Source organism: Peromyscus eremicus, chromosome 13 (assembly GCF_949786415.1).
Source record: "Peromyscus eremicus chromosome 13, PerEre_H2_v1, whole genome shotgun sequence".
Lineage (NCBI taxonomy): Eukaryota > Metazoa > Chordata > Mammalia > Rodentia > Cricetidae > Peromyscus > Peromyscus eremicus.
The window spans coordinates 21292905-21318565 of NC_081429.1; the positions used below are offsets into that span (position 1 = coordinate 21292905).

Sequence of the window (25661 nt, forward strand, 5' to 3'; positions counted from 1 at the left end):
CTTTGGAAGTGCCCAAAATTTGTAAGTACCTGCAGGTATTTGATTTGTATAGACGACATGGGTCGCTCCCAAAGGACCGACATGAGGCTGGTGTCTTTTTGTTTTCGGTTTTGTCTCCAGGTGCCAGGAGAGCTGTTCTGTTGTCTTGTATGTTGTGAAACGTTTTGTTTGCCTTTGTGTTGGAATGTCCTACCTACACAAATGTGTGAATGTGTAAGAAAGTGGCCACAGGTATGCATGTTTTATGTCTGAGCTTGTATGTGGGTTATGACTCCCAATGGAAGCTGTGCATGGACAGCCTTTGGGAACAGATTGCCAGCAAGAGAAGGAGGGTCCCTTTGATAGGGCTGGGACAGACTAAGAATGCTCCTGCCTCATCGCCTCCTTGTTCTCTGGCTGGCAGTGCACTGGCCCAGGAAGTGGCTCATTGTTATGGTGCAGTGGGGCATCGGCAGCAGCTGTGAGGACTCGGAGTGGCCGGTGCTGGGGCATGCCATGGGCACTGTGGCCCAGATGAAGGGCAGGTTTGAGGCCAGCCACTGTGCAGGGAGCCTCAGGGTAGAGACTTTGTGGTACAGTGCAGGCAGGAGTCAGCAGGGGCCTCAAGGAGCTCAGAGCATGCCTGAGCCTGGAGGGGGCTGTTGGAGAACTGCCCCTCCAGGGTCACACTTGAGGGTCCAGAGGGCCCTGCCGGGGCATGGAGTCACTTTGAGTCAGCCTCTCTAGTGTACTTGAGAGTCTGGGTTTAATAACAATCTTTTGTCCCGTGTTGTGCGCTATCCCCTTCCTCTCCCATGCTGATAGCTGAGGCTCACATGACCAGCCCTGGGGCCTGCCCACCAAACCTAAGGGAGGATTGGTTTCTAGGACAGAGTGGAATATCACTGCCTATGGTTGTTAAGCTACAGTGGACCATGTTATAATGCTGCAGCATTCAGATTCAATTGATTATAAATATTTGTCATCATTTAAAATGATTGGTTATAAATTATTATTGATTAAAAAAACTACTGCTAGTTAAAAATGCTTCACATTGGTACAATGTTGATGCAAACAGAGTTATTCTTGTTATGGTATATGCATGTATTTCTGTTCTTGTTTAAAATATTGCAGCTTTACATTATATCCTAGACTATTGAGGGAAATCACAAGAAAGACTTTGGTAAGAGTTTCCATGTTTAAAAAAAGAAGAGAGAAATTTGTCTGAAGTAAATGCCTAAATGGACTGAGGGAACATGGGAGGTTATAGAAGGTCAGAGGGGGTATGCTGTGAATATGGAAGATTGTAGAAGATCACAGGGAATGCCAACTATGTTTGTTGTGGTTTCTTATACCTGCAAATACTGAATTTAAAAGTTAATTATGGTTGGTTTCCATTTTAAAATTAGCTGATGATTCTCCAATCTGTTTATGTTAAAAATGGATGTGTGTGTGTGTGTGTGTGTGTGTGTGTGTGTGTGTACATGTATGTGACTTGGATTTAACTGTATGTGTGAATATAAGCTAGGTTTAACTGTACTGATGTGTATGTAACTTGGATCCAATGGTGCATATGTGTGCAAGTAATTATTGTTTGGAAAAACATGTCTTAAACGGCAACCATGTGGCTCTCCTCCATCTTGTCTGGTGACCTCATAGGCATCCAGCCATGTGGCTGGCAACCATCGTTTACTAAAGGTTATAAAGCTCTATTCAAGTTAACAAAAAGCTAACTTAGAGACTTACACCTGAGTACTTATGTTTTTGCTAAGTGTTCAACAGTAAGCTTCTAGAGAATTTAAATAGATGGCTACATATGTTTAATAAATAAGGTATTTGATAAATATTAAAGCTGCACCTCAATGCTTTTATACACAGGAATATACCTTGCTCGGGCAGCCAAACTATGTAATTTAAGATTTACTCATGTAATAAGAAGATAATGGTTTTCAAGACATGAAGGGATCATAGGGAAGAGCTGAGGTTTACAAATGTATGGCAGGGCTAGAGTTCCAAAGAGAGTCCAGTTTTAAAATGCCAGTGCTAGGTGATGACCACCAGAAGTACCAGCCACAGTGTAAAGGAGCAGGCTGAGATCTAGAAGGCAGGCTATGTATATGCTGACAAGAGTAGGGCCAAAGAAATGATCTAAGCTTCTCAGAAAAAGAACCAAAAGGATTATGAATGAATCCCAGATATTGAACTTTGGGATTGTTTGCACTCTGGAGCTTGGTCTTACTTTATACAGATTGTGGTTAGGCCTTGTTTTTTTCCTCTTAAAGTAAAAGAAGGTACTTTATTGTTGCAGAATGATTTTTGAGAGATCTTAACCTTTTTAAAAACAATTTTTAAAATATTTAAAAGACGGGTTGGAAAGATGGCTCAGTAGTTAAGAGCACTGACTGCTCTGCCAGAGGATTCTCTGCCAGGTTCAATTCCCAGCACCAACAGGGCAGCTTACAACTGCCTGTAACTCCAGTTCCAGGGGATCTGGTACCTTCACACAGATATACACGCAGGCAAAACACCAAAGAACATGAGATAAATAAAATTAAAAAAATATTTAAAAGGCTAAAAATTAGTGTCAGAGCCATAAGCTCCAAATACTAACCAGAAAGTGGGATGTTCATTTCTTGTGATGCAGCAAGACAATGACCTAAGCAGTCTGGCATAGGGCTTGATACAGCTTCTGACTCCATGAGACTGGACGCTTTATGGGTTGAAAAACTTTTTAAAGGGGTAGCCTAGGACCACCTGTATGTCAGATGTTTGCAATGAGATTCATAACAATGGCAAATCTGCAGTTATGACATAGCATTGACAAAGTTCAAAACCGGTGACTCAGAGAATGTTTCTCCTTACCCAAGGTCCATTCAGGCTTAAGAATGTTGTCTACCCTCCTTGTCTTTGCTAAACTTGTTAAACTTAAGCTATTTAAACTGTAACACATATATGTTTTATATTGATATTTTATATTCTTTACTGAACCCGTATTTGATACTAGAAGAGATTTGATTTAAAATCATTGTTTTAAAGCTACTTATTGTAGACTGTTAGAGAAAATAAGTAAATAGTCAGTCATAAATAATCAAGTTTTTAAATTGTAGTCAGGCTAAGTACTAATGTAATTAATTACAGGGATAAGCTTTACTCAGTCCCTTGCATATGTTTTCAGGGTTGAGCTTGAAAGAAGTAACAAAGTTTGTCTATCGGATACACCTGGACAGCCCTCATACTTCAGAGATCTCCAGAATATGGCACTTAAATGTTGATCTAAAAGCTCATTATGTCAGACAGACTCCCAGATCCCAGCAGTGACCCAAGGTCTCCAAAAAAGATTACCTATGAGGCACCACAGCATTTCTTCCTGGATTATGGCAATACTGATCATAGGGCAAGATGCCCAATGCAACATCTGCCACCAGAGCCTGGCCCAGACTGTGGAGAAGCAGCAGGACACTGAAACTTATTTCACCTTTTGCCTGGACAAAGGAAGATCAGTCTTCCCGTGTCCCTCTTCCACAGGAAAAACACTTCCTTATAGGCCTGGTGGCCAAAGAAGATTGATGCTATTATGACTGGTACTTCCAATGTTATGGAGACCTGGGTATGGACTGGTCCCTGTCATTTGTAGGATTGTAAGGTGCTTGGTCTGCCCTCAGATATAATTTATCCTTCTCAGATCTCTGATAGTACTGACAATTAGGCTAGCTATACCTTTGTCAGCTTGGCAGCATCAGACAACCAGATCCTTCTGTAAGGCTATTATAGCCAGTTTGTTAGCTCATTTTTAAATAAATGTTCTGAGATATAAAAGTTTAAATAAGTCATAAAGGTTTAAATATGGGTCTAAGAAAGATCTGAGGATATGAAAGCTTATAAGTTTGAGGATCCCAGAAAATGATTTAGACTATGAAGAAATGTTTCAGATTGCTCTCCTGTTCTATGGTATAAGAGTTCAGAGGCCGGGCGGTGGTGGTGCACGCCTTTAATCCCAGCACTCAGGAGGCAGAGCCAGGTGGATCTCTGTGAGTTCGAGGCCAGCCTGGGCTACCAAGTGAGTTCCAGGAAAGGCACAAAGCTACACAGAGAAACCCTGTCTTGAAAAACCAAAAAAAAAAAAAAAAAAAAAAAAAAAAAGAGTTCAGAACTTAACATTTAATAGAGTTCTGATAAGCTGATAGAATAATGGCTATTTACTGTTCATCTACAAGCTCAACATATTAAATTTATTTTAATTGTCATTTATAAACCTAGAAGTGCTTCTCATCAGGCCAAAATAAACATCCTGTCCAATTTATACTTGGCTATCTGGACAGAAGGAAAATTCATATGCTTTTAACTGAAATCTGTAGTTCTTGTTGGGTCACAAAGGTATGAGTCCACTTCTGTTGTTTTACAGATACCCATCACCTGCTTTGTCTGTGATATGGATTTCAGTACAGATTTGATAATACTACCTTATCTAAAACTTTTATGTCACATTGTAAGATAGTTCCTGTAGGCCTCAGAGGATTAAAAGAGTCATAAAACTTGGATCCATTTCACAGATATCAGAAGGACCCCTGATAAGTATAACTTATTCCTAAGGATGGTATATTTTCTCTCTCCTGGTCCTGGGACTCCTGCTCTTCCCAGTTACTAAGGATATGGGCCATAGGGTTCCGAATAAGTTCATACATTTTAACTTCTGTTCCTATTTAAGTTTGTCTCAACAGATTTCCACTTGGCTGCCAGATACCTCCAAGCTTCAGTTGCTGACTGCACTGCTCTGGATGGCTGTGAGCTCCGGAATACAGCTGACACGGACCAGCCCAGCCAACCTGATTTGTTCCCTGTCTCTACAGGGTCAGATAGCCACATGCTTCTGCCAATGCCCCATTGCCCAGCCTTTGACTAGCCTTTTTGGGGCCCTAACAATGGCACTCCAATGCCAGGTTGAAGCAGCTCCAGAAGAAAATATGTCGTCCCATGTTCCCTGTCCAGAGAAGGCTGAAATGCTGGGTCAAAAGGAAACTCCCTGGCATAGAGGCAAGATGGCCAACTATAATGCTCATTGACATACCAGGAAAATAGGTTCAGAGTTGTCAATTGTTAAAGTTATTAACTGAAAGGGCTCTGCAATAAGATAAGAGACTTGACATTCTTTGTGCAGAACCAAACAGGTATTACATAAGATTATAATCTGGTTGTACTCAAAGATCAGAACTACAAGGCCTTAAGAATGACAGTAGATAAAAATGTCACTGCCCTAGAAAAATCTGTTAGCTAATGGTTTGTAAGTCCCCAAACCCTTGCATCCCTGGACAGGTAGGACTCATAATTGAGTCCTATCTTTGGTACCTGTGAAGGGGGGAATGTTGAGGGTCCCCAGCACAGCTTGACCACACAGCAGCCATGACAAGCTTAGGGGCCCAGACACAGCTTCTGTGACAGGCTTACTGGCAGGCAACACCCAGATCCAGGAAAAGCCATGAACTGACACCAACCAGGGATCCACTGAGGGACGAGTAAGTAACTGACATCCCAGACATGCCAACCATTAGATAAGGTGGCCAGATGTCCCTGAGTCTAGCACAAACCTATTTTTGTTTTACAGATACCCCTAGACAATTGTCAGCCAATCAGCATCCTGAACCCTGGAAATCCCCTCATCCTAAACTCTGCTATGATAAAAAACTTTACCGTAACTGAACTTAGAGCTCTCTGCTCTCACCACTGTGAGGGACAGAGACTGAGCTTGAAAATAAAGGCTCTTTGCTTTTACATGTTGGATTAGATCTTTATGGTGGTCTTTTGGGGGTCCTCATGATCTGGGCATAACAGAGATAGTGTGGATTATCAGTACACACCACCACAAACACAACTGCACCTCACACCACCACCATCATCACTACATCCACTATATTCCTACTAAGGAAAACACTTAACAACCACTACCACAACCACTTATTATCCTACCAACTTCTTAGAGACACTGCCTCTTCACAGACTGCAGAACAGGAAGGAAATAGACTCTGAATGAGAGTGAGAGAGCAAGAGAAACTCCATTTTAAAGAAAACTTCATGTCTAGAAATACTAAGATAAAAGCTGAACCAAGTTTCAGAGACACAGACACCCAGCTAAGACTCAGGACAATCTCTTCTGTCAACTTGACACAAGAGTCACAAGGGAGAGGTAACTGAGAAATCGCCTGAAATTACCCAGGGTGGGTAAGCTGCTGGCCAAGAAATAGCAAAAACAAAGGCTTAATCCATCAAAGTCTCCAACAGTACTGGGAGAGTCTCCAAATGTATTTGGTTTTCTATAGTTCTTCTCTTGGCTAAATGTTCCTGTTAACTGAAGTATAACCTGAAATGGGAAGGCTTGTATCACCTAGCTTGTAGTTTTTCCCTTTAAAAACCCTTCACTCTGAGAGCTCAGGGCCGTCCTCCTTCACTCTAGCTAGCCAGTGTGTTGGACGTGGACCAAGTCCAGGCTTATGTATTTTAATAAACCCCTTTGTACTTGCTTGGGATATTGACTCTGTGGTGGTCTTGCTTGGGGGTCTCGCTACAGGGGCACAAGAGGAGGCAGGAATACTGGCTGGGTTCTGTCAACTTGACACAAGAGTCACAAGGGAGAGGTAACTGAGAAATCGCCTTCACCACTTTGTCCTGTGGGCATGGCCATGGGCCAGTTTCTTAAACACTGATGAGGCTGTTCCAGCCCACTGTGGGCGATGTCAGCCCTGGGCAGTGGTCCTGAGTCATATGAGAAAGCAAGCTGAGCAAGTCATGCAGAACACGTCAGTAACTTTCCCCCATGGTTCTTCTCTCTGCTACTGCTTGAGGTTTTACACTGACTATCCTCAGTGATGGGCTTTGACTGGAATATGTAAGCTAAAGAAATCCTTTCTTCCTAAGATGTTTTTGGTCATGGTGTGGGACAGCAGGCAGCTGGATGGTGGTCCCACCACCCATGAAGAAACCATAAAGTACCCTAGTCCATTGCTTTCAGAGGAGGTGAGGCCTGTCATGGAGAAGATGAGCAGGATTCAGAAGATGGGTCAGGACAGAGTAGCCATTTTACTTTGGTCACTCAGTTCCCACAAGTCCTTATGAGCTAGTTTATGTTTGTCTCAAAGACAACAAGAGCTTGACCTCTGGTTGAGAGACAAGATCCTGTCCCCAAAATGGAGTGAATCTCAGGAACTGTGAGATAGGAATGACTGGAGATGGTTGGAGAAGCAGACAGGAAGCTGCAACCATGCTCTAGGAGTCGTCCTGGACAATGGTCATAAGGCCAATCAGCACCCAGGATCACAAGGGAGAAATTCAGATCTCCTATCTATAAGGAGCCCAGTCAACACAGCAGTTTCCCAGGACTCCTTGAGGTGAACAGGCATGACAGGAGTCTAGAGCCCTTCCCCACTCCCAACTAGCACTACCTCCTCAGCAAGAGAGTAAGCCCATGCCCAGAGACCCCAGGGGGCCTCCTCCTACTTTCTGGGAGTTCATATTTAAAGTGGTCTTTAGTCAACACTGGAAGCAAACCCCTGGGCCAGGACTAGGACTAAAAGGTTCAGGTTAGAGAGAGGCCAAGCACTCCCCATGCCATGGATCTTTCTGCCTTTAGTCCCCTGCTGGTCCCAAGAACAGAAGAGTGTAAACATGGCTTTGACAAATCCCTAATGACTTTGCCTCTCTACAGGAGACCTGTTCAAAAGGTACCTGATCCTCAAAAAGCCAGAAATGGTTTGAGGTACACAGAGGCCAATGACAAAGGCCATGAAGACTGTGCTGGCTGTAATGTGCTGGCTGCAATTTGTAGATGAGTAAATATCCATCTGTCTGTCTGATCCACTGAAGCAGAAGCTGGTGGAGACTAACCTCATTTTGATGAGAAGGGGAAAGGTACCTGGGGCACAGCATGAAGACAGCCACTGTAGGCTATAGATAGCCTGCTGTGTTTGGTCCATTTCTCACTCTGACCTCACAAGGAGCAACTGTGAGGGATGAGGGTCCTGTATATAAGGCCGTGGGCTGGGCTGCAGCTCTGTCCCTACAGACCAGGGAGCTGATTTAGGTGACCTGTGGGACTCTCCTAGCTATCTGGTTAGTTGTTGAGCTGAGACTTTGCCACCACCTGTCTGCACAGGAGCACAGTGACCACCTAGTCTCATGGACCGCCACCCCAACACGAAGAGCCTGAACAGCCAATATATGGTCCTATTTCCCATCGGCCACGGTGCATTTGGCTCTGTGCAACTGGCCTACCATCGCCTCACAGGCATCCCAGTGGCAGTAAAAGTGATAGAAAACCTTGAGGAGGACCTCCAGTTCATCATATCTGAGATGGTGGCCCTCGAAAAACTGCACCACCCCAACATCATTCGCCTCTTCCAGGTGCTGGTAACACCAGAGCGAACCTGCTTCATCACGGAGTATGTCCCGGGAGGAGACTTGTTCCAAAAAGTGACGGAGGAGGGCAGGCTGCAGGAGGAAGAGGCACAGAAAATATTCGGGCAGATCCTGTCAGCCGTCAAGTATTGCCATGACCTTGACATCGTCCATCGAGACCTGAAGCCCGAAAATATCCTCTTAGACGAAGAGGGAAACGTGAAGCTGGCAGACTTTGGTTTCGCCACCAAGTATAGAGCAGGAACTCTACTGCAAAGGCAATGTGGGACCAAGACCTTCAATGCCCCAGAACAGATACTGGGATTGGGCTATGATGGGAAGAAGACGGATGTGTGGAGTCTGGGTGTGCTGCTCTACTTCATCACTACCGGCAACCACCCCTTCCAAGGAGACACCATGGAAGAGATCCAGGGGAAGATCGTCACAGGCACCTATGACATTCCAGCTCATGTCTCTGGGCAACTGGAAAATTTAATACACCAAATATTGACAGTTGCCCCAGAGAAGAGGCCCTCCATTGAAGACCTTCAGCAACATCCATGGGTCATGAACTGGAAAGAAAATATCCCAAGTGAAACCTTGCTAGATCCAAAGATCCTAGACACACTCTCTGACCTTGGCTTTAATAGGAATGATGTTTTGGAATCACTCAAAAAAAATACTTACGACCAGTTTATGGGGACATACCTCATCATAAAAGAACAGGCACGCAAGGGGCTGCCGCTTGAGCTCGGCTGCACCACCTCAGTCAAGCCTGTGGACGCTGGAGCTGCTCCTCCTGCGTCCCTAGCATATCCCTCTGTCTCTGGTCTTCCCCCAAAAGAGAGTGCCAGTGAGCCCATCTTTGGCCTCCTCCACACCCAGACCTCACCACAGCACCTGCCTGTTGTGCCAACAGCACCAGGGCAGAAGGTGGCCAGAAGTGTCTCCATGCCTGTACGTTGTCCCCAGAAGAAGAGCCCCACTATTAGCTCTGCCACCCTATCCAGAGGCGAGACTTCTCCAAGTGTCTGCAGCAGCATATCAGAAGACGAAACCCTCCCGTCCCCTGGGACTGACTCTGACACGGAAAATGCACTGAACCCTCAGAACATCGGGTGCTTCCAGAGACTGCGCAAGAGAATCAGGGCCTGCTTCTCAAGATTATGCTGCTTCTCTGGGGATCGAAAGACACAAGTCCAGCCCATGTTCAACAACAAAGTGATTCCCCTGAAAGAGACAGAATGAAAAGCCCAAGGAATTGTGCACGCAGGTATGAGAGGGTACATATGTGCTTTGCATTTTATTTCCTCTGCCTTTTCATCTGAAAAATCAGAAATGTGTATGCTTGTTTTGTGGGGACCAAAGGGGTGTTCAGATGTATTTCTGCACCAGCTGGATTAAACTCTGCTACTTAGCATACCTCCTCAGGAAGAAATCCTGCTAGAACATACTCAGGTGGTGTCCGATGTAACTCAACTAACAGTAGACAACAAAAGACTGTGATTGGAGTGGGGAGGGTGGGGGGTGTTGTGATGTGGAACTGTTGTCCACAGGGAACAGATGTTCATATACCAGACTCTGCTTGGAGATCTAGGGCCTGGCAGAGTGACTATGGTCAAAGCCCAAGGGACCATTTCAATGTCTCTCTACAGATCAACTGGACAGGAAGAGTGTGTCAAGTCCTGTGAGGCCTGATGTCACATTGAAGAAGTCAACTGTGGGAGGCTGAGCTGGGTCCCAGTTCCTGCATACCCTGGGTACCCAGTCTAGAGGAGAAGTCTGCAATATCACAGGACTCTCCACTGTGGCATTCCAGGAGAATGCCCTCAAAGGGCAGTGGTTGCTTCCAGAACATCCATCAGCTTTCCAATCCTCAGGCTTTGACATCTGAGGAGCCTGGAGGTGGGGACTCTACTGATTTTTTCATGGCAGCCATGTGACCTAGGTCCTTGTATTTCCTGGGCATTGTGTTCTCAATTATGGGGTCTCTGACTACAAAGGCAGGTGGTTCCTTGTTGCTGAGGGTCATGCCTGACTAGAACAAGATGTGACTGGAAAAACAAGATCAATTCTCTTACCTAAGCAAGGGATGGAGACGGGATGTGAGGCCATTGTGCATAGGGAACAAATGTCCAGATGGAATCTAATGTGATGATCTGGTGCCTGGCAGAGGGACAATGGTCAAGGCTTTAAGGGGTCTCCTGGAGATTTCCCTGCAGTTCAGATGGACAGACAAGAAGTAATGAGCTCTGACCTGTATTCTGATAGCACAGTGTGGGTCATAGGCCAGGTCTTGTCACAAGTATCTGCAGATGAAAGTCTGGATGCTTAGTATCTCCTGCTGCATGTCCATTCCATGGGTCAACTGGCAACCCAAGAAGTCATTGTGATTGCAGTGCCACAGGAGTCTCTACAGGGAACTAACTCCATTCTCAAGAGCAGAGGATACTGGGATAGCCATCCAAAGCATCTGATGATCAGGCAGGAATCAGTGAGTGTGTCTTCAAGCCCTACATGCCAAGAAGAAAATAAACTCATTCTCAAGGGGTACTAACGATGGCCCTCCCCCTCCACCTCCATGTACTCTATGTCCAATTATCCAGTTGACATTTCCTTAAAACAATCACGGTAGAACCCTACTCCAGATTTTGGGGAACACAGTTGGGACAGGGTTCTGGACCTCTCTGTCCTTCCATGTCTACATGGACATTTAGGATGTGTGCAGTCTCTGGATGGTCCTGTGCCAACTGCAGGATGGGCAGAACTGGTGTTTTGTCCCCATCTAATGCAGAAAGCCTTGTGCCATTATGTGATCCTGTTGAGAGGCTGTTCTGCCCTTCAGGCCAATGGGCTGATTCACCTGTCCCCATATAAAGACAGCCCAGCATGCCCTTACCGGGTGCTACTGTCACTATGGAGACACTAAGACAAGAAGGACTTTGACAGTACGAAGTGGGATGGGAAGACGTTGTGAGGCCCAGCTGTACCTGGGAACTAGACAGAGAAACCACCGATCCCCTCTTCAGACCTGCTTTCTGTACTGGTGTCCTTGTCCTGAAGCTCTGTCACAGAGAAGGAAACAATTTCTCCCAGAATCTCCTTCAGCCTTCATTCTGAGTCTTCTAGATGGGAAGAACCTGGAGGAGGGTCTCTCCAGATGTGTCAGAGGTTGGCCCTATGAACTGTGTCACTGCATCTCTTGGGATTGTGTTCCAGGTGTGGGCTGTCTGACAGAGCTAGGCTTACAGCTCTAGCCATGCAGCCGGTTCCTCACTTCCTGGCATGTGCCTGCTCCAGTCCCCCTGTAGTACCATGGGAGCGGTTCTTCCTCCACAGCCCCGACGCCATTTTACCTACATGGAATGAGAGAGAAGACTGGGTCTGGGGTTTGAGCCCAGCTTCTGGGCTGCCTTTGTGCAATGATCTGAGCTGTTCTTTTGTCAGTTGACACTCGATGGACACAGCCATGTGCCAGGCCCTCAGTAGGGGCTGGATCCCAGGATCAGTGATCTGGTGGCCACGCCGACAACAGGGATCTGGCACTCTGGCAGAGTCCAGGACAACCAGGAAGACAAAGGTGCTGAGGTAAGTCCACATGTAAACAGGTAAACAGAATCACGGACCTCAGAAGGTGCATGGAAGTACAGGGAGTTCGAGGAGACTGTCTTGTGTGAAGGTCAAAGCTGGGCAGAGCCCCGGAGGATAGATTGGATGAGACAGACACCTTGAGAGAAGCCATGTGTCATGCTCCAGCCTGGATGGCCGCATCTCATGTCTCTCTGTCACAGTGAAGTGTTTATGGGCACTGAAAACAAATTTCTTGCAATTGAACTTTTGATGAAACGGTGTTCTGGAATCTCTCCTGGCTCTCAGGCCCTGGGAGTGTTGGCAGTTCCAACAGGGCCAAAGAACTGTAGTATGTGCTACTCTTTTGCTGGTGATGGAAAAGGCAGGCGAGGGGACAGAATAGTGGGATAAGAGCCCGACGTCATTCTGAGAGGGTAACTGTTTTGGACCCCCAGCATTAAGAGGCCATGTTCCTTCTGTGGGACCCCACCATACTTCACATATACCTGTAGGAGTTTCAGAGCCAGTGATCATTCCAGGTAAAATGTCACCAGGCAGCCCTCCTGGACCTGGGTGATCCCTCAGCCCCTGATGCTGTTTTCTGTTCCAACCAGATCCTCAGTCACCTTGAGGAGACCCATCTCACTCCAGGATTTTACTTTCTACTCTGAAAAGAAGGCCCTGAGTGATGCAGGTAGGATGCGTCACAAATCCTCTCTGCTCTGACCTGCTGTCACTGTCTTCTTTGTGGATGTCACCAGAAACAGCAGAGCAGTCAAGCATCATGAGGCATCCCTGATGGGGACATCCCAGGCTCAAGTCACAGTCAACTGTGCACCAAGGTCCTTCCGTGTTGGTGGCTGGGCAGTCTGAACACAAAGTCTTGCTGTGTCCGTGAGGGCCCGGGCCCTGGGACTCTCTAACTTCCTGTTGCAGTTGTTGCTGTGTCTGATGCTCCTGCTGCCAAAACCTACGTCATGGATTTGAAAACATGAGTTTCCAACCTCAAACCAGGACATTTCTATGTCAGAGAGGACAATGTCTAGATCTGAAATGGAAGACCAGGTGAGGAATGTGGGAAGGTGCCATGAGGCTTTCTCACCCCCATTCCCCATGTTATATCTACCAGAGTCTAAACAGACATTAGTTGTAGGAATGAATAATCCCCTGGTATACTGATGGGGAGTGAGGGATCCCTGGGTGGATGTCTCATGCAGAGTCCATTCAGATCCCTCTGGGGGGTCCTGTTCTTCTTCATTCTTTGAACATCAGGGGGTATAGACTCTCTCACACTCATTGTCACTTTGCACAGCTGCTCACCACTTCACTAACATGCTCCCAGTTGGTTTTAACTTGTAGATCCCAGCCTCCGTTTCTACAGGGAAGGTTTAGTGTGGTCAAACAGGGAATCCCACTAAAACAGTGCAGTGAGTAGCTGGACTTCCCTGATGCCTAGAGCCTGCACCGGACAGGGCACCTGGATCTATACCAGCTGTTTCTCTCCCCAGCAAAGACCTTGTGATCATTCACTAGCTTGGAAATTTAGTGTTCTCGGGTTCCATCTTCAGTTACCTTGTCTTTTCTGAATGGTCATTGCCTAACCCTAGTGTGGGCTTTCATTAGCCAGGAACATGGGGACAGCCTATAATGATGTCTCCTGTGCACTCTCTCTGCTGTGCTCTCCCTCTGAGCACTTTGTCCCCTGTGACTCTCATTGTGGGCGAATCATCTGTGTTCCCACATCTTCCTTCAGGAAGTCTCTGTTCAGTGTCAGGGCCTCAGGAAGGGATGGGCTGGCTTATGTTCAAGGTACTTGGACTCCTGTCCTTCTCATCCCATGGTTTTCTATCCTCTCCCTCCTCCGTTACAACTCCTGGTGCATGTGTCCACCTTTCCGGCCATGATCTCGGTCTGCAGGACAGGAGGTCCCAGTTCCTAAGTCAGACAGCCTCATCTGCATCATCACAACCATCTGTAGCAGGGAGGTAAACAGGGTGTGGCCCTCTCTCTTCCCCTGCATGCCACTGTCCAGAGTGACATAGTTCATTCCTTTCAATGCCTAGACCTAGAATTCCTCTGAAGATGGGGTTTGGCAAAGGGCCAACTGAGCAGAGGTCCTGTCTTTTCAGGCCCACCGGTTATTCCTAAATGTGAGAAATCTGGGAATCTGTTTTTTTTTCACATTGGGTGCTTCAAGAGACTACACAAGAGAATCATGGTTTGCCTATAAAAAATGCGCTGCTTCAATCACAAAAGCCCATCCTATGTTTAACAACGAAGGGGTTCCCCTGAAAGAGACAGGGTGCAGAGCATGCAGGTATGAGAGGGTACATGTGTGCTTTGCATTTTATTTTCTCTGCCTTTTCATCTGAAAAATAAGAAATGTGTATGCTTGTTTTGTGGGGACCAATGGGTTGTTCAGATGTATTTCTACACCAGCTGGCTTAAACCCTGCCACTTAGCATACCTCCTCAGGAAGAAATCCTGCTGGAACATACTCAGGTGGTGTCCGATGTAACTGAACTAGCAGTAGACAACAAAAGACTATGATCGGAGTGGGGAGTGTGGGGGGTGTTGTGATGTGGAGCTGTTGTCCACAGGGAAAAGATGTTTATATACCAGACTCTGCTTTGGGATGTAGTACCTCGCAGAATGACTATGGTCAAAGGTCAAAGGGCCATTTCAATGTCTCCCTACAGTTCAACTGGACAGGCAGAGTGTGTCAAGACCTGTGAGGCCTGATGTCACATGGAAGAGTCAACTGTGGGAGGCCGAGCTGGATCCCAGTTCCTGCATACCCTGAGCACCCAGTCTAGATGAGATGTCTGCAATATCACAGGACTCTCCACTGTGGCATTCCAGGAGAATGCCCTCAAAGGGCAGTGGTTGCTTCCAGAACACCCATCAGCTTTCCAACCCTCAGGCTTTCACATCTGAGGAGCCTGGATGAGGGGACTGTACTGATTTTTTCATGGCAGCCATGTGAGTTAGATCCTTGCATTTCCTGGGCATTGTGTTCTCAATTGTAAGATCTCTGACTTCAAAGGCCAGTGGTTCATTGTTGCTGAGGGTCAGGCCTGACTAGGACAAGACTTGACTGGAAAAAGAAGGTCAATTCTCTAACTTAAGCAAGGGATAAAGAAGGGATGTGAGGCCATTGTGCATAGGGAACAAATGTCCTGATGGAATCTAATGTGATGATCTGGTGCCTGGCAGAGGGACAATGGTCAAGGCTCTAAGGGGCCACCTGGAGATTTCCCTGCAGTTCAGATGGACACACAAGTGTACTGAGCTCTGAATTGTATTCTGATAGCACAGAGTGGGGCATCAGCCAGGTCTTGTCACAAGTATCTGCAGATGAAAGTCTGGATGCTTAGTATCTCCTGCTGCATGTCTAGTCCATGGGACACCGGGCAACCCAAGAAGTCATTGTGATTGCAGTGCTACAGGAGTCTCCACAGGGAACTAACTCCATTCTCAAGAGCAGAGGATACTGGGAATGGAAAGCATCTGATGATCAGGCAAGAAGCACTGAGGATGTCTTCCAGCCCTACGTGCCAAGAAAAAAATAAACTCATTCTCATGGGGCACTAATGCTGGACCTATTTCCCCTCCCTTCCTCCATGTACTCTATGTTCTATCCAGAAAACATTTCCTTAAAACAATCATGGAAGAACCATACTCCAGATTTTGGAGAACACAGTTGGGAGAGCGTTCTGGTTCCATGTCTATATGGACATTTAGGATGTGTGCAGTCTCAGGATGGTCCTGTGCCAGCTGCAGGCTGGGCTGAGCTAGGGCTTTGTCACCATCTAATGCAGAAGCCCTTGTGCTAATATGTGATCCTGTTGACAAGGCTGTTCTGCCCTTCAGGCCAATGGGCTGATTCACCTGTCTCCATATAAAGACAACCCAGCATGCCCTTACCGGGTGCTACTGTCACTATGGAGACACTAAGACAAGAAGGACTGTGACAGTACGAAGTGGGATGGGAAGACATTGTGAGGCCCAGCTGTACCTGGGAACTAGACAGAGAAACCACCGATCCCCTCTTCAGACCTGCTTTCTATATTGTTGTCCTTGTCCTGAAGCTCTGTCACAGAGAAGGAAACAATTTCCCCCAGAATCTCCTTCAGCCTTCATTCTGAGTCTTCTAGATGGGAAGAACCTGGAGGAGGGTCTCTCCAGATTTGTCAGAGGGTGTCCTTGTGAGCTGGGTCACTGCATCTCTTGGGATTTTGTTCCAGGTGTGGGATGTCTGACAGAACTGGGCTCACAATTCTAGCCATGCAGCCTGTTCCTCACTTCCCGGCATGTGCCTGCTCCAGTCCCCCTGTAGTACCATGGGAGCGGTTCTTCCTCCACAGCCCTGATCCCATTCTTACCGACAAGAAATGAGAGAGAAGACTGGGTCTGAGGTTTGAGCCCAGCTTCTGGGCTGCCTTTGTGCAATGATCTGAGCTGTTCTTTTGTCAGTTGACACTCGATGGACACGGTCTTGTGCCAGGCCCTCAGTAGGGGCTGGATCCCAGGATCGGTAGTCTGGTGTCCAAGCCTTCCACAGGGAGCTGGCGGAGTCCAGGACAATCAGAAAGACAAAGGTGCTCAGGTAAGTCCACATGAAAACAGGTAAACAGAGTGATGGACCTCAGAGTGTGCATGGAAGTACAAGGAGTTGGAGGAGACTGTCTTGTGTGAAGGTCACAGCTGGGCAGAGCCCAGGAGGATAGAAGGGATCAGACAGAGGGACATGAGAGCAGCCATGTGGCACCTGAGTAGAGGTCCTGTCTTTTCAGGTCTACCCTTTCTTCCTACTTGTGAGAAATCTGGGGATCTGTGCCTGTCACCTGGGATGCTGCTGCTGACTTCTCTCAGTGGAACACTAGTGTGAGAGCAGCATGAAAATCCTTCCACACTCTCTTCTCATTATAACTGCTCCTCCTTGGAAGGCCGATTTTGGTTCAATGCTCAGGGCTTTCGAAAGCGCTCCTTTGCTGTCATCTGACATTTTGCATGCACTGACAGAGATTCCCTCACCTCCTTGCCAGAACTCCATAGAGGATTCTTACATTGTACTTGGAGGTTTGAGAATCAGCGTGATTCAGGCAGTGTGCGCTGGATTCCTTAGAGAATGAGTGGAGACCGGAGCTCAAAGATGCTGTCGGACTAAGAGAACCATCAGACATCTGCCACCTGCTTTCCCTGGGTGGTCAGTGTGATTGTCTGGAACAAGACTGTTCAGGTTCATTTCCACTGGGGTGATTTTGACTTACACTTCGGGATTGTAGTCCATTACACAGGGAACTCAGGGCACAAACGCATAGCGGCTAGTCATATCATAGCCACAGTGAATAGCAGACAGAAATAAATGCACACAATTGAGCTTGCTTGCTTGTGTCCACTAGAGATCCCCACTCTTGTGCAGTCTGGAACCCAAGTCCAGGGAATGGCCCAGCCCTGAAGAGTTGGGTCTGCCCATATCAATTAAGACAATGCAATAGCTCTTTTACAAACATGCTCACAGGTGACCCTCTTGAAGATGATTCCTCAGTGAGGAGTGGAGTCCCAGGTTACTCTGGGCTGCACAAGTTGTCAGTTCAAACCAAGCAGCACAATTGCTCCCAGTGCTCACCACAGCTCCCAGCACTGAAAACTGTCAGCTCCATGACCAGAGCCTTCAGCCTCTTTGCTTTGCCTGGATTCAAACTGACACCCAGCAGCACATCCTCCCTTGTCCTCTCAGCTTCTCCCCCTGGATAACTGACCTTGTCTGTACTCAGCAGACATCACTGGGATGTCTCCACTGTGTCCCGGCCCGATGCTTCCTAGACATAGGTTATTTCCCAGAAGATGATGCTGCCTCCAGGTTGAATCTTTCCTCTCTTTCCAGCTCTGCCAGGCTCATCTCAAGTTGTGACACCCCTCCTTCCATGAACGGTAGCGACTTTCAGTCCTTGTTCCGACTACTAGCCTAGGCTTGAGCAGAGTCAGTCGATTTCGGCTCCATCATGGTATGTATGTTGCCTGCAAACCTTAGCCTTTTATAGACAGATGGTCTATCTCTGACAGCCTAGGACACCTTGTCAAGCATTTAAAATTATTCATATCTTGTTTCATTGTCTATTTATTTGACTATTTATTTATTGTCTATTTATTTCCTCCTCTCACCCTGTCTCCTCTCCTTTCCTCTTTGTTGTGTGTGTGTGTGTGTGTGTGTGTGTGTGTGTGTGTGCGTGTGTGTAGCACCTATGTTCTGTGCCTAGGATCTGGAGGTTACAGGATAACCCTATGAAGTCATTCTCTCCAACCACTTTGAAGGACACAGGGATTGAACACTGTTGCTTACTCCTCCAAATGTTTTTGCAGGTGGGGAACCTAATGGACAAGAAGCAGTGTCAGAACTTGTTGGAGAAGTCTATGACTGCTCTGGGGAAATGGGAGCCTTGACCTTGGCCCACACTTGTGCTGTTCTCCTTCTTTGGATGCCAGTCAGGACAACGAGATCTCTGTCCCTCAGAATTGCCTTGGTTGTTGATTTAGGGAATCTCCAACATCTCAGCTTAGTTCTCTGGCTTTAGATCTGATTGAATCTTAGCATTCTAGATGATTTACCCCTGTTCTTTATGCCCAGTTTACTTTACCAAACTTAATGTGGCTGTAACAGTAAGTATGTAACATTTTAGGACATGGCTACCCCCATTGGCATACTCAGAGCCTTTGCCCAAGGGTGCTCTCTGTGAGGAGAGCAAGCCAGGAACTTTTATCCCTACTCAGGGATGAGAACAAACTAAATTTCAGAGCATGACTGCCACAGTGTGGTCCCTGAGCCTGGAAGCTCCTGGCTCCACTGTTCAAGCTTCTTTGTTTATTCTGTGTTGGGACCTTTTCCATCCCTTGCTTGGTAGTGTCAACAGACCCTTCTATGGAAACTGGAGTCCAGAAAGCCCAGGGCAGGCTTTCCAGCAGGATCTTGACCCATGTTGGCTCTCCTGGTTTTCATCCCTGCCTTCATCAATAACATACTCATATCTGTCCTTAGAGCTCTTCTGCTCCTGTGCACTGCACTCAGTGAGGAGGTTGGGAGCAAGTGTAAAATGAATGAAATACAGGCTCTGGATTCTATCAGAAACCTGCATCACACCCCTGAAGCTCTGAGAAGCCGACAACTAGTTCAAGAACAAATATTCTCTGAGGTCATGAAGACAAGGTAGAGAGTGGGTACCCCAAAGAAGTGGGTCAGAGGTCTCCCTCCCTGCCTTACTCAAATCCTCTTTTGTAGGGAACACTAACAAATCCATATAGTCCTATCTCCTGGAAGACAGGTCAAGCTGTTCCTGTCAGAAGGGTGGGTGATTGATATGAGCCACTCAGAACTTCACTATGAAACAGAAAGCCAAGACTCAGATTACTTTTCCCACAGTCTTCCTCAGGCTGGTCTTAGAACTGAAGATCACCCAAGACATCCTCTTTTAGCTAAGGTAGGAAGGCCAACTCAGAGGCTCTTAGCTTCTGATGCTAGCACAATGGGGTTCTGAATAGCTATGAGGGGAGAGAGCTGACAGTGCAGCTGTGTCCTGGGGCACATGCCTGGCATAAGTGAGGCCCTGAGGAAATGTCTATAATCTCTCAAAGGGAAGTCCCCACGCAGTCTCAGGTCCCAGGGTCTGTAGCAGAGGCTTTGGCTGCAACCAAATCCTGCCTCTTCCTGAATCGAAGCAGAGGAGGGGTGGATTGAGAGTGGGGGACAAACAGGATGAAGGGGAGAGACGGGGAGGAGAGGAGGGAGGGGGAAACTGTGGCCAGGACATAAAATAAATAAATTTTTAAGATGCATACATACTAAAAACAATCCTAAAGCAAATGACCAGCAGGAACCTTCTCTCTGCTGTCCCTGGTAAGGGGCTGGTGAAAAACCCTTACTTTGCATACCTAAGCACAAGAGGAGACCCCATTTCCACCTCAGATCTTTCTGCCTCCCTCCTGCCAGCCTTTCTTAGGACCTGCTTTGGGAATGTGATCCAAGGTCCATGGGTTAAGGTTAGGAGGGTAGAAACATGGCTGCATATGCCCAACCCAAATCCTCTTGCTGGAGCTCTTGTGTGGGATGGTTGCCTCAGTCCTTTCTTACCTTGCGCCACCCAGGTGTTTCTGGAATCATAATCCAATGCTTCTAAACTTTCAGTATGAAGAACAGGGTACTTAGTGTGTTCGGGACTGCCTGGGAAGGGATGCCCATGGGAGGAAGAAATCTGACCACCAGGTGGAAGGCACTCAAGTGACCCCAGGTAGCTTGAGCCATCTTTATTTATACTTCAACAGAGATTTTCTCCCAGGATACATGAACAGTTTCATTACTGTTTCTACTTTTTGACTTTTAAGAAAACATCACATTTTAAGAAAGACATTGTGGTCATTATATAAGCCCTCATTGCTCCACTTTATGATTCCCCAAAACACACTTTCCCAACCCCCACACAACTTCATTCTAGACATGGAGTTCAGCATTTTTGCAGGCTTAACTAAATATCCAGCCACACATATCCTGCTCTCACAGTACTCAGAGCAGCTACTTGTAATTCCAAATTAAAAACTAATAGACATGGGTACAATGCTTTAAGGACAACAGTATCCAAGCTCCAACAAGTATTTCATGTCTGTAAGATATGCTTTGAAATAGTTCCCTTTTCTACAAGAGGGTCCCATGTGTCAGTCTCTGTAAAGGCAGACTTTGGTAAGGCACTCTTTTCCTGTACTACCACACCACTTTTCTTTCACCAATATAAGCTCCTGTGTATGGTGGAGATGGAAGCATTCATCCCACATTTTGCATTGCATTTTTTCCTCCTGGAGCATACCAGATCCTACCATTGGCTCTATATGCTTGGTGTCCAGGGAACTTACTCTCAGCAGTTGTCACTGTGTGTGTTTCTGAGGCTTTTTCCCTAGTCTGTGGTAATCATGCCTTACTCTCCTTTCCAGAACGGTAAAATTAAAAACCATCGAAGAATCAACAGTACAATGAGAGAGAAAAGAGCCTACAAGCTGCATGAATTCAGGCAAGTTCTGCAATCCTGAGGTCCACTGTTCTTTGCCAAGTGAGAGACCATCTCTACAGGCTTTGCCATGCAGAGACCCCTTGGACAGGCATTCATATGCTGATCAGAGACTAGGCTGCATGACTCCCTACACTGAACACTGTGCCTGTGTCTGAGACCGAGTTAAGGTGCACTGTGTCCTTGTGAGAAAAAGGAAAACAAGGCTGAATAAGGTCTCTCCTGAGGGTGAGTACCTGGGCCACACCAACCAGTCAAGGCTCCCAGGAAAGAGCCGTTTTTATTAGCCCTACTGGACATGCCCCAGACCCAGGATCTCTCCCCAATCCTGACTTGCTTTTCAGAACAGGCTCCCCATCAGACATACCCATTTTAGTCATTCTCACCACTACCCCCTTGACACACAGTCCAGACCTCAGTCACCTTTCATATACCTCTCCCTTGGTGTGACCCATCCAGAGAGTTGCCATATCCAGTGTCCTAACATAGCTCTAGAGTGACCCAGCTCTCACTGCATAGCTAGGTGGCAGGCTTGGTTCTGCAGCCATTCTTTTCTCTTCCTTACACTTTCTTAGAAAGTCAGACCTAGGGAATGTTATCCCAGGATGACCCTCCCCTTGTAAGTCTTCACAGCGTCCAGGACCATGTCCTTGGCATTTGGAGGTGAGCTCCGGCACCAACTCCACCCATTGCACACAGCAGCTAAACCACATCCTTTATGATAAACTTATAACATTTCACCTAACCACTTATAAGAACATGTTTTGAGCCAATAAACTCCCTTTCTGACTTATTCCAGGCCTTATCTGACCCCACCTCCTCTATTCACTCCCCTTTTGGGTAGGACATGAAGATGGCTATCACTGCTGCATGTACTTAGATTCATTCCCTCAGATTAGCCCCAAGGTTCCTCATTTGTAGAGTCTTCTCCAGGACTGTGGGAGAAATCTCCTCAGGGCAGGCCCCCAAGGAAATTTTGATATTTGATAGTACAGTATGTCATGGTGGGGAAGCAGGGTAAAGGAGTGAGAGAAACTGGTCACATTGTTTCCACATTCAAGAATCCCAGACAGCTGAATGTTCATGCTCCTGTTGGTTTCTCCATTTTTTTTTTTTTTTTACAACTGGGGATGCAGCCTGAGGAAACATTCCACACAAAACATTGAGGAGGGTCTTACTACCTCAGACACACCTCTCCAGAAACACCCTCAGATATGTGCCAAGTTTTCTTCCTCTTAAACAAACAGAGTTCCTGCCACAGTACCTAGAATCCAGTCTCAACCTCAGATGTCATTATTCAGGGCCCTGCTGCCCACATTCCAGCTGTATTGACTGGTTCTCCAGGAAGAGGTGGATCTCTCTTGCTTAGCTGCTGTCCCTTCCTCAAGCCAGGGGACCTCTTTGCTTCAGCCACCTGAGAAGAGGCCAATACCACCACACCTACCAAGGCATGTGCAGCAATGCCAGCAGAATCATTAGACTCTCCATGTGACTATTTTAGAGTCCCTCTGAGTGATACCAGGGCATTTTTGGCTATGGAGAAATATCCCTCCCTCTGCAATAGTGACCCCAGGTCACCTCTACATGGGACCCAGAAAAAATGCTCTACTCCCTCAGACATTCTGTCTCATTGCTGAGACCACCAGGGCAGGAGGACAACCCACGATCTGCTGAGCCATCTGCACCTGGCAAGGCCACCCTTTCTCTACTAAATAAAGGGCACTGGAGTCGCCATTGTTTAGTGTGTGTGTGTTTTCTCAGTTCTAACAAAGGTAGGCAAAGTACTCTGGGGTGGCACAGGTAAGGCAGTCACATGAGGTAGTGGAGCTGGCACATGGTGTACACAGCCCCAGGATATCAAAAGAGGTGACACAAGATGAAGGGCAGTTGTCCAACCACTCGGCCCTCTGTGGACAGCAGGAACTTCAGAGGTCCACCTGCCCAGGAGCCTCTCGGGCTGTCCCTGCTGGAGTGAATGAAGAAGGCCCTGTCCTGCCTAGGGTTGCTGGTCTATAATTAAAATCACATCTTTGTTGGGCACATTATTCTATTGGGTCATACATTCAAATGTTTGGACATAACTGGTCATGGTTGTCAGTGAAGCTTCCTAAATGCATTTTGTCTTCTCTGAATTCAGACAGGGAAAATTAGACCTGTACCTGTCCTAGGGTCCCCAATGTCAATCAAAGGAAAAGGAGCCCCGATTCTCAAAAGGAGGATGGTTGTTTTGAGGGTACTCATTTGGAATTTCAGAACAGAGAGGAGACTTAGCTATCAAGATTGTGAAGAACTCTTAACATGAGGGATTCTTTGCATAGAGATTTCATTCCTGTCCTTGGAAAATCCCTCCATGAGTGAGCCAAATGTAGGGAGATCCAAGAGTTTAATCTCCATCCCAAGGTGATGCCCAGGTTATCTCAGATAAGAAAAGTTAAATAAAGTGCATCTCTCATCAGCTCCCTTCTTTCCTGTACACAGGGTATCTCTCACTAGTTTCCTGCTTTTTTGCCTGTACAAAAGCCCAACTGGAATGTGACTTCTCTCTGGGGCCAAGACGTCTCAGACTCAACATCTGTTAAGGAGTAAGATCAGGACAGGGTGCAGTAGAAGTTGGGATCCTTCTGTCTAAGTGCTTAGTGGTAGAATTTTCCAGTTCTTTAGAGACGGAGATAAAGGTATGTTGATATATCTTGGAGGTTCCTGTGTTCAGAGACAGGGAAATTCCCTGGACTCTGTAAGTTCTCTGCATTTCCTAGGCACCCTACATAGCTAACTAGGAGAGTTTCATGGTGAGAAGATGAATAATTGAAAAGCATTAAAATAGGAAGAAGGGGTGGGAAACAACCAATAAATTGTGACTATTGCCCTGCATTTAACATTTTACAGTGTTGTGGAATATTTGTTTAGGGTGTGTTACATTCATCTATGCTGTGCAATGTTTGTTAAGGCCGTTGCACCACAGAAGTTACCCACTACAAGATAATCAGAAACACCCATGGTCCACCACACATGAACAAAGTTCACAGACTCTTCCAAGTGAGACCTGTCCAGGACACCACATCTTAGCTGTGCTCTCTGACCTTGGATGTGACTCAAACATCATCTGTGCATCAATGCAGAAGAGAAATTCTGACAAAAACATGGGGATGTTTCTCACCCTGAAAGACTCTGAAGGACCTCTGCAAAGATTGGGACCCTGGCCATAGACCTTCCAATGCCACACAAACCCCTCCCCTTCTGCTATTCTCCATAAACCAAGAGCCAGTGATCCTGCCCTTGACCTTTTAGGCATCTTTTCTCAGATTGGCACCTGCCTAAGGACACGTCATGGGGTAAAAGTGTCTTCATGGTTTACATTTTCTTCTGTTGTCCCAAGAAGAGCCACCAGATTGTACCCAGTTCTCCTGAGGCCACAAAAGACTGTCCTTTGCATGAGATTCAGCAAACTCTCAGAAGCAATGCCCTTGCCACCTGGGCAGCACCCTGATTTGCAAACTGCTTCTATATTGAAATAGTCATTGCAGAGGCAGAGGAAGAGAAAGAAGGCATGCCTTTCAGGATTCTTTTGCCACCTGCAGCTCAAAAGAGATGCATACTGGTCTTCCCCAGATTGATATGGCAAGGCTCTCACACCTGTGTGATAGTGTTTAGAGACAGGCCTTCTGTAGGGAGGCAGGGACAGATTTTGTCCTGAGGGCAGGCCTTTCAGCATGCACTTAGGTCCAGCTAGAAAGAATTCCCCAGCATATGGGGACCCAGAGATGGGCAGCCTCTGCAGAGCAGGAAGGGACCTCACAGGAACCACCCCATCTGTTACCTGATGAATAAATACTAACTGTAAATGTTTTCTCCTCTAGTTCCTGAGCTACAGCTGAGGGGCTCAATCCCAGGACACATCAAGGAAGGGAAAGGGGCCCAGCACAAAGACGGAACTCTCTCAGAAGAAGCATGACAGAGGGTAGACTACAATGTTTGAGTCTGCAAAACAAGTTTTCCATGTGCTCACAGGGATTCACTAGCAGAAAAAGTCAGACTCCTCCCAAAAGACAGAAAATTATAGGTTCTCTTGAAATGACAATGTTACCAAGCTTAACTCAGGATTATCATCTACTTGTCTTAGCTGTTTGAAACAACACCTGAACAATTCTACTTTGTGACCTAGTAGGAACAGCCTGTTAGCTGCAGTACACATTATCAGCACCATACATATTTGTCTGGAATCAAAGTGTAGAACCAGGTACACACTGCAAGGGCACTGGGGAAATGCAAATGGAGAAAATGGATGGAACTGATCAAAGAGTCCTACAGCCTGCAGACCAAAGAGACCCAGAAACCTCATTTGTTGTGTGACACCATCAAGCTGCTTAATGGGACCAAAACTTCTGAAATTGTAAATAACTTGTCAGAATGCTTGTGCTTCCTCCTCTTGAGAGCTGCAGGTAGAGGATGTCAAAGAGCTTATTCCATATAACTCTTTGTTTAAAATAAAAGCTAGTGTGTATGTGTCTGAGTATCTGTGTCCATACTACAACACAGAGGTCCAAGTGCTCAGCCTGGAAGCCACATTGACTCCATGTCATCCATCCCTCCCACTTGTCCCCCAGTGCTGATAGACAGCATTTCAATGCAGGATTCCAGGCCCTTATCTTCTGACTGCAAACTCAGCTTCCTGAAATC

At 46.6% G+C, this 25661-nt stretch overlaps 1 protein-coding gene and 3 long non-coding RNA genes across 8 annotated transcripts in view; 3 read left to right on the forward strand and 1 right to left on the reverse strand.

The window, feature by feature from the left end:
* The window catches only part of LOC131923560 (uncharacterized), a 37803-nt gene extending 24755 nt beyond the window's left edge, over nucleotides 1-13048 (reverse strand). The window contains exons 1-2 of the long non-coding RNA XR_009382647.1: nucleotides 11393-13048; nucleotides 7852-10874 (exon numbers count right to left, since the gene is read on the reverse strand). This is a non-coding gene — a long non-coding RNA (uncharacterized LOC131923560). The remainder of the gene's footprint in view (nucleotides 1-7851; nucleotides 10875-11392) is intronic.
* LOC131923557 (putative sperm motility kinase W) lies at nucleotides 7080-14235 on the forward strand. 3 transcript variants are annotated; one of them, XM_059278677.1, is made up of 3 exons: nucleotides 7080-9634; nucleotides 10017-11949; nucleotides 12546-12941. In XM_059278677.1, exon 1 carries the CDS (start codon nucleotides 8143-8145, stop codon nucleotides 9607-9609), a length of 1467 nt encoding a protein of 488 aa, XP_059134660.1. In that variant the 5' UTR covers nucleotides 7080-8142; the 3' UTR covers nucleotides 9610-9634; nucleotides 10017-11949; nucleotides 12546-12941. The 3 variants fall into 3 exon arrangements, 2 of the variants coding, with proteins under 2 accessions (XP_059134660.1, XP_059134662.1); XM_059278679.1 differs by having other exon boundaries at nucleotides 12693-12941; XR_009382642.1 differs by lacking the exon at nucleotides 7080-9634 and adding an exon at nucleotides 13849-14235 and having other exon boundaries at nucleotides 9663-11949; nucleotides 12546-12996.
* Nucleotides 14236-15541: 1306 nt separating this feature from the next.
* On the forward strand, nucleotides 15542-19198 carry LOC131923559 (uncharacterized). 3 transcript variants are annotated; one of them, XR_009382645.1, is made up of 5 exons: nucleotides 15545-16540; nucleotides 16728-17173; nucleotides 17822-17942; nucleotides 18298-18458; nucleotides 18971-19198. It is a non-coding gene; the product is annotated as an uncharacterized LOC131923559 (long non-coding RNA). The 3 variants fall into 3 exon arrangements; XR_009382644.1 differs by having other exon boundaries at nucleotides 15542-16540; nucleotides 16728-17942; XR_009382646.1 differs by lacking the exon at nucleotides 16728-17173 and having other exon boundaries at nucleotides 15549-16540; nucleotides 18971-19189.
* An 889-nt stretch (nucleotides 19199-20087) lies between these two features.
* On the forward strand, nucleotides 20088-22718 carry LOC131923558 (uncharacterized). Its single transcript, XR_009382643.1, has 3 exons — nucleotides 20088-20216; nucleotides 20911-21212; nucleotides 22234-22718. It is a non-coding gene; the product is annotated as an uncharacterized LOC131923558 (long non-coding RNA).
* The last annotated feature ends 2943 nt before the right edge of the window (nucleotides 22719-25661 follow it).

Excerpts from the sequence above, each read along its gene's own strand:
- LOC131923557 (XM_059278677.1), top strand. The coding sequence starts at position 8,143 with ATGGACCGCCACCCCAACACGAAGAGCCTGAACAGCCAATATATGGTC.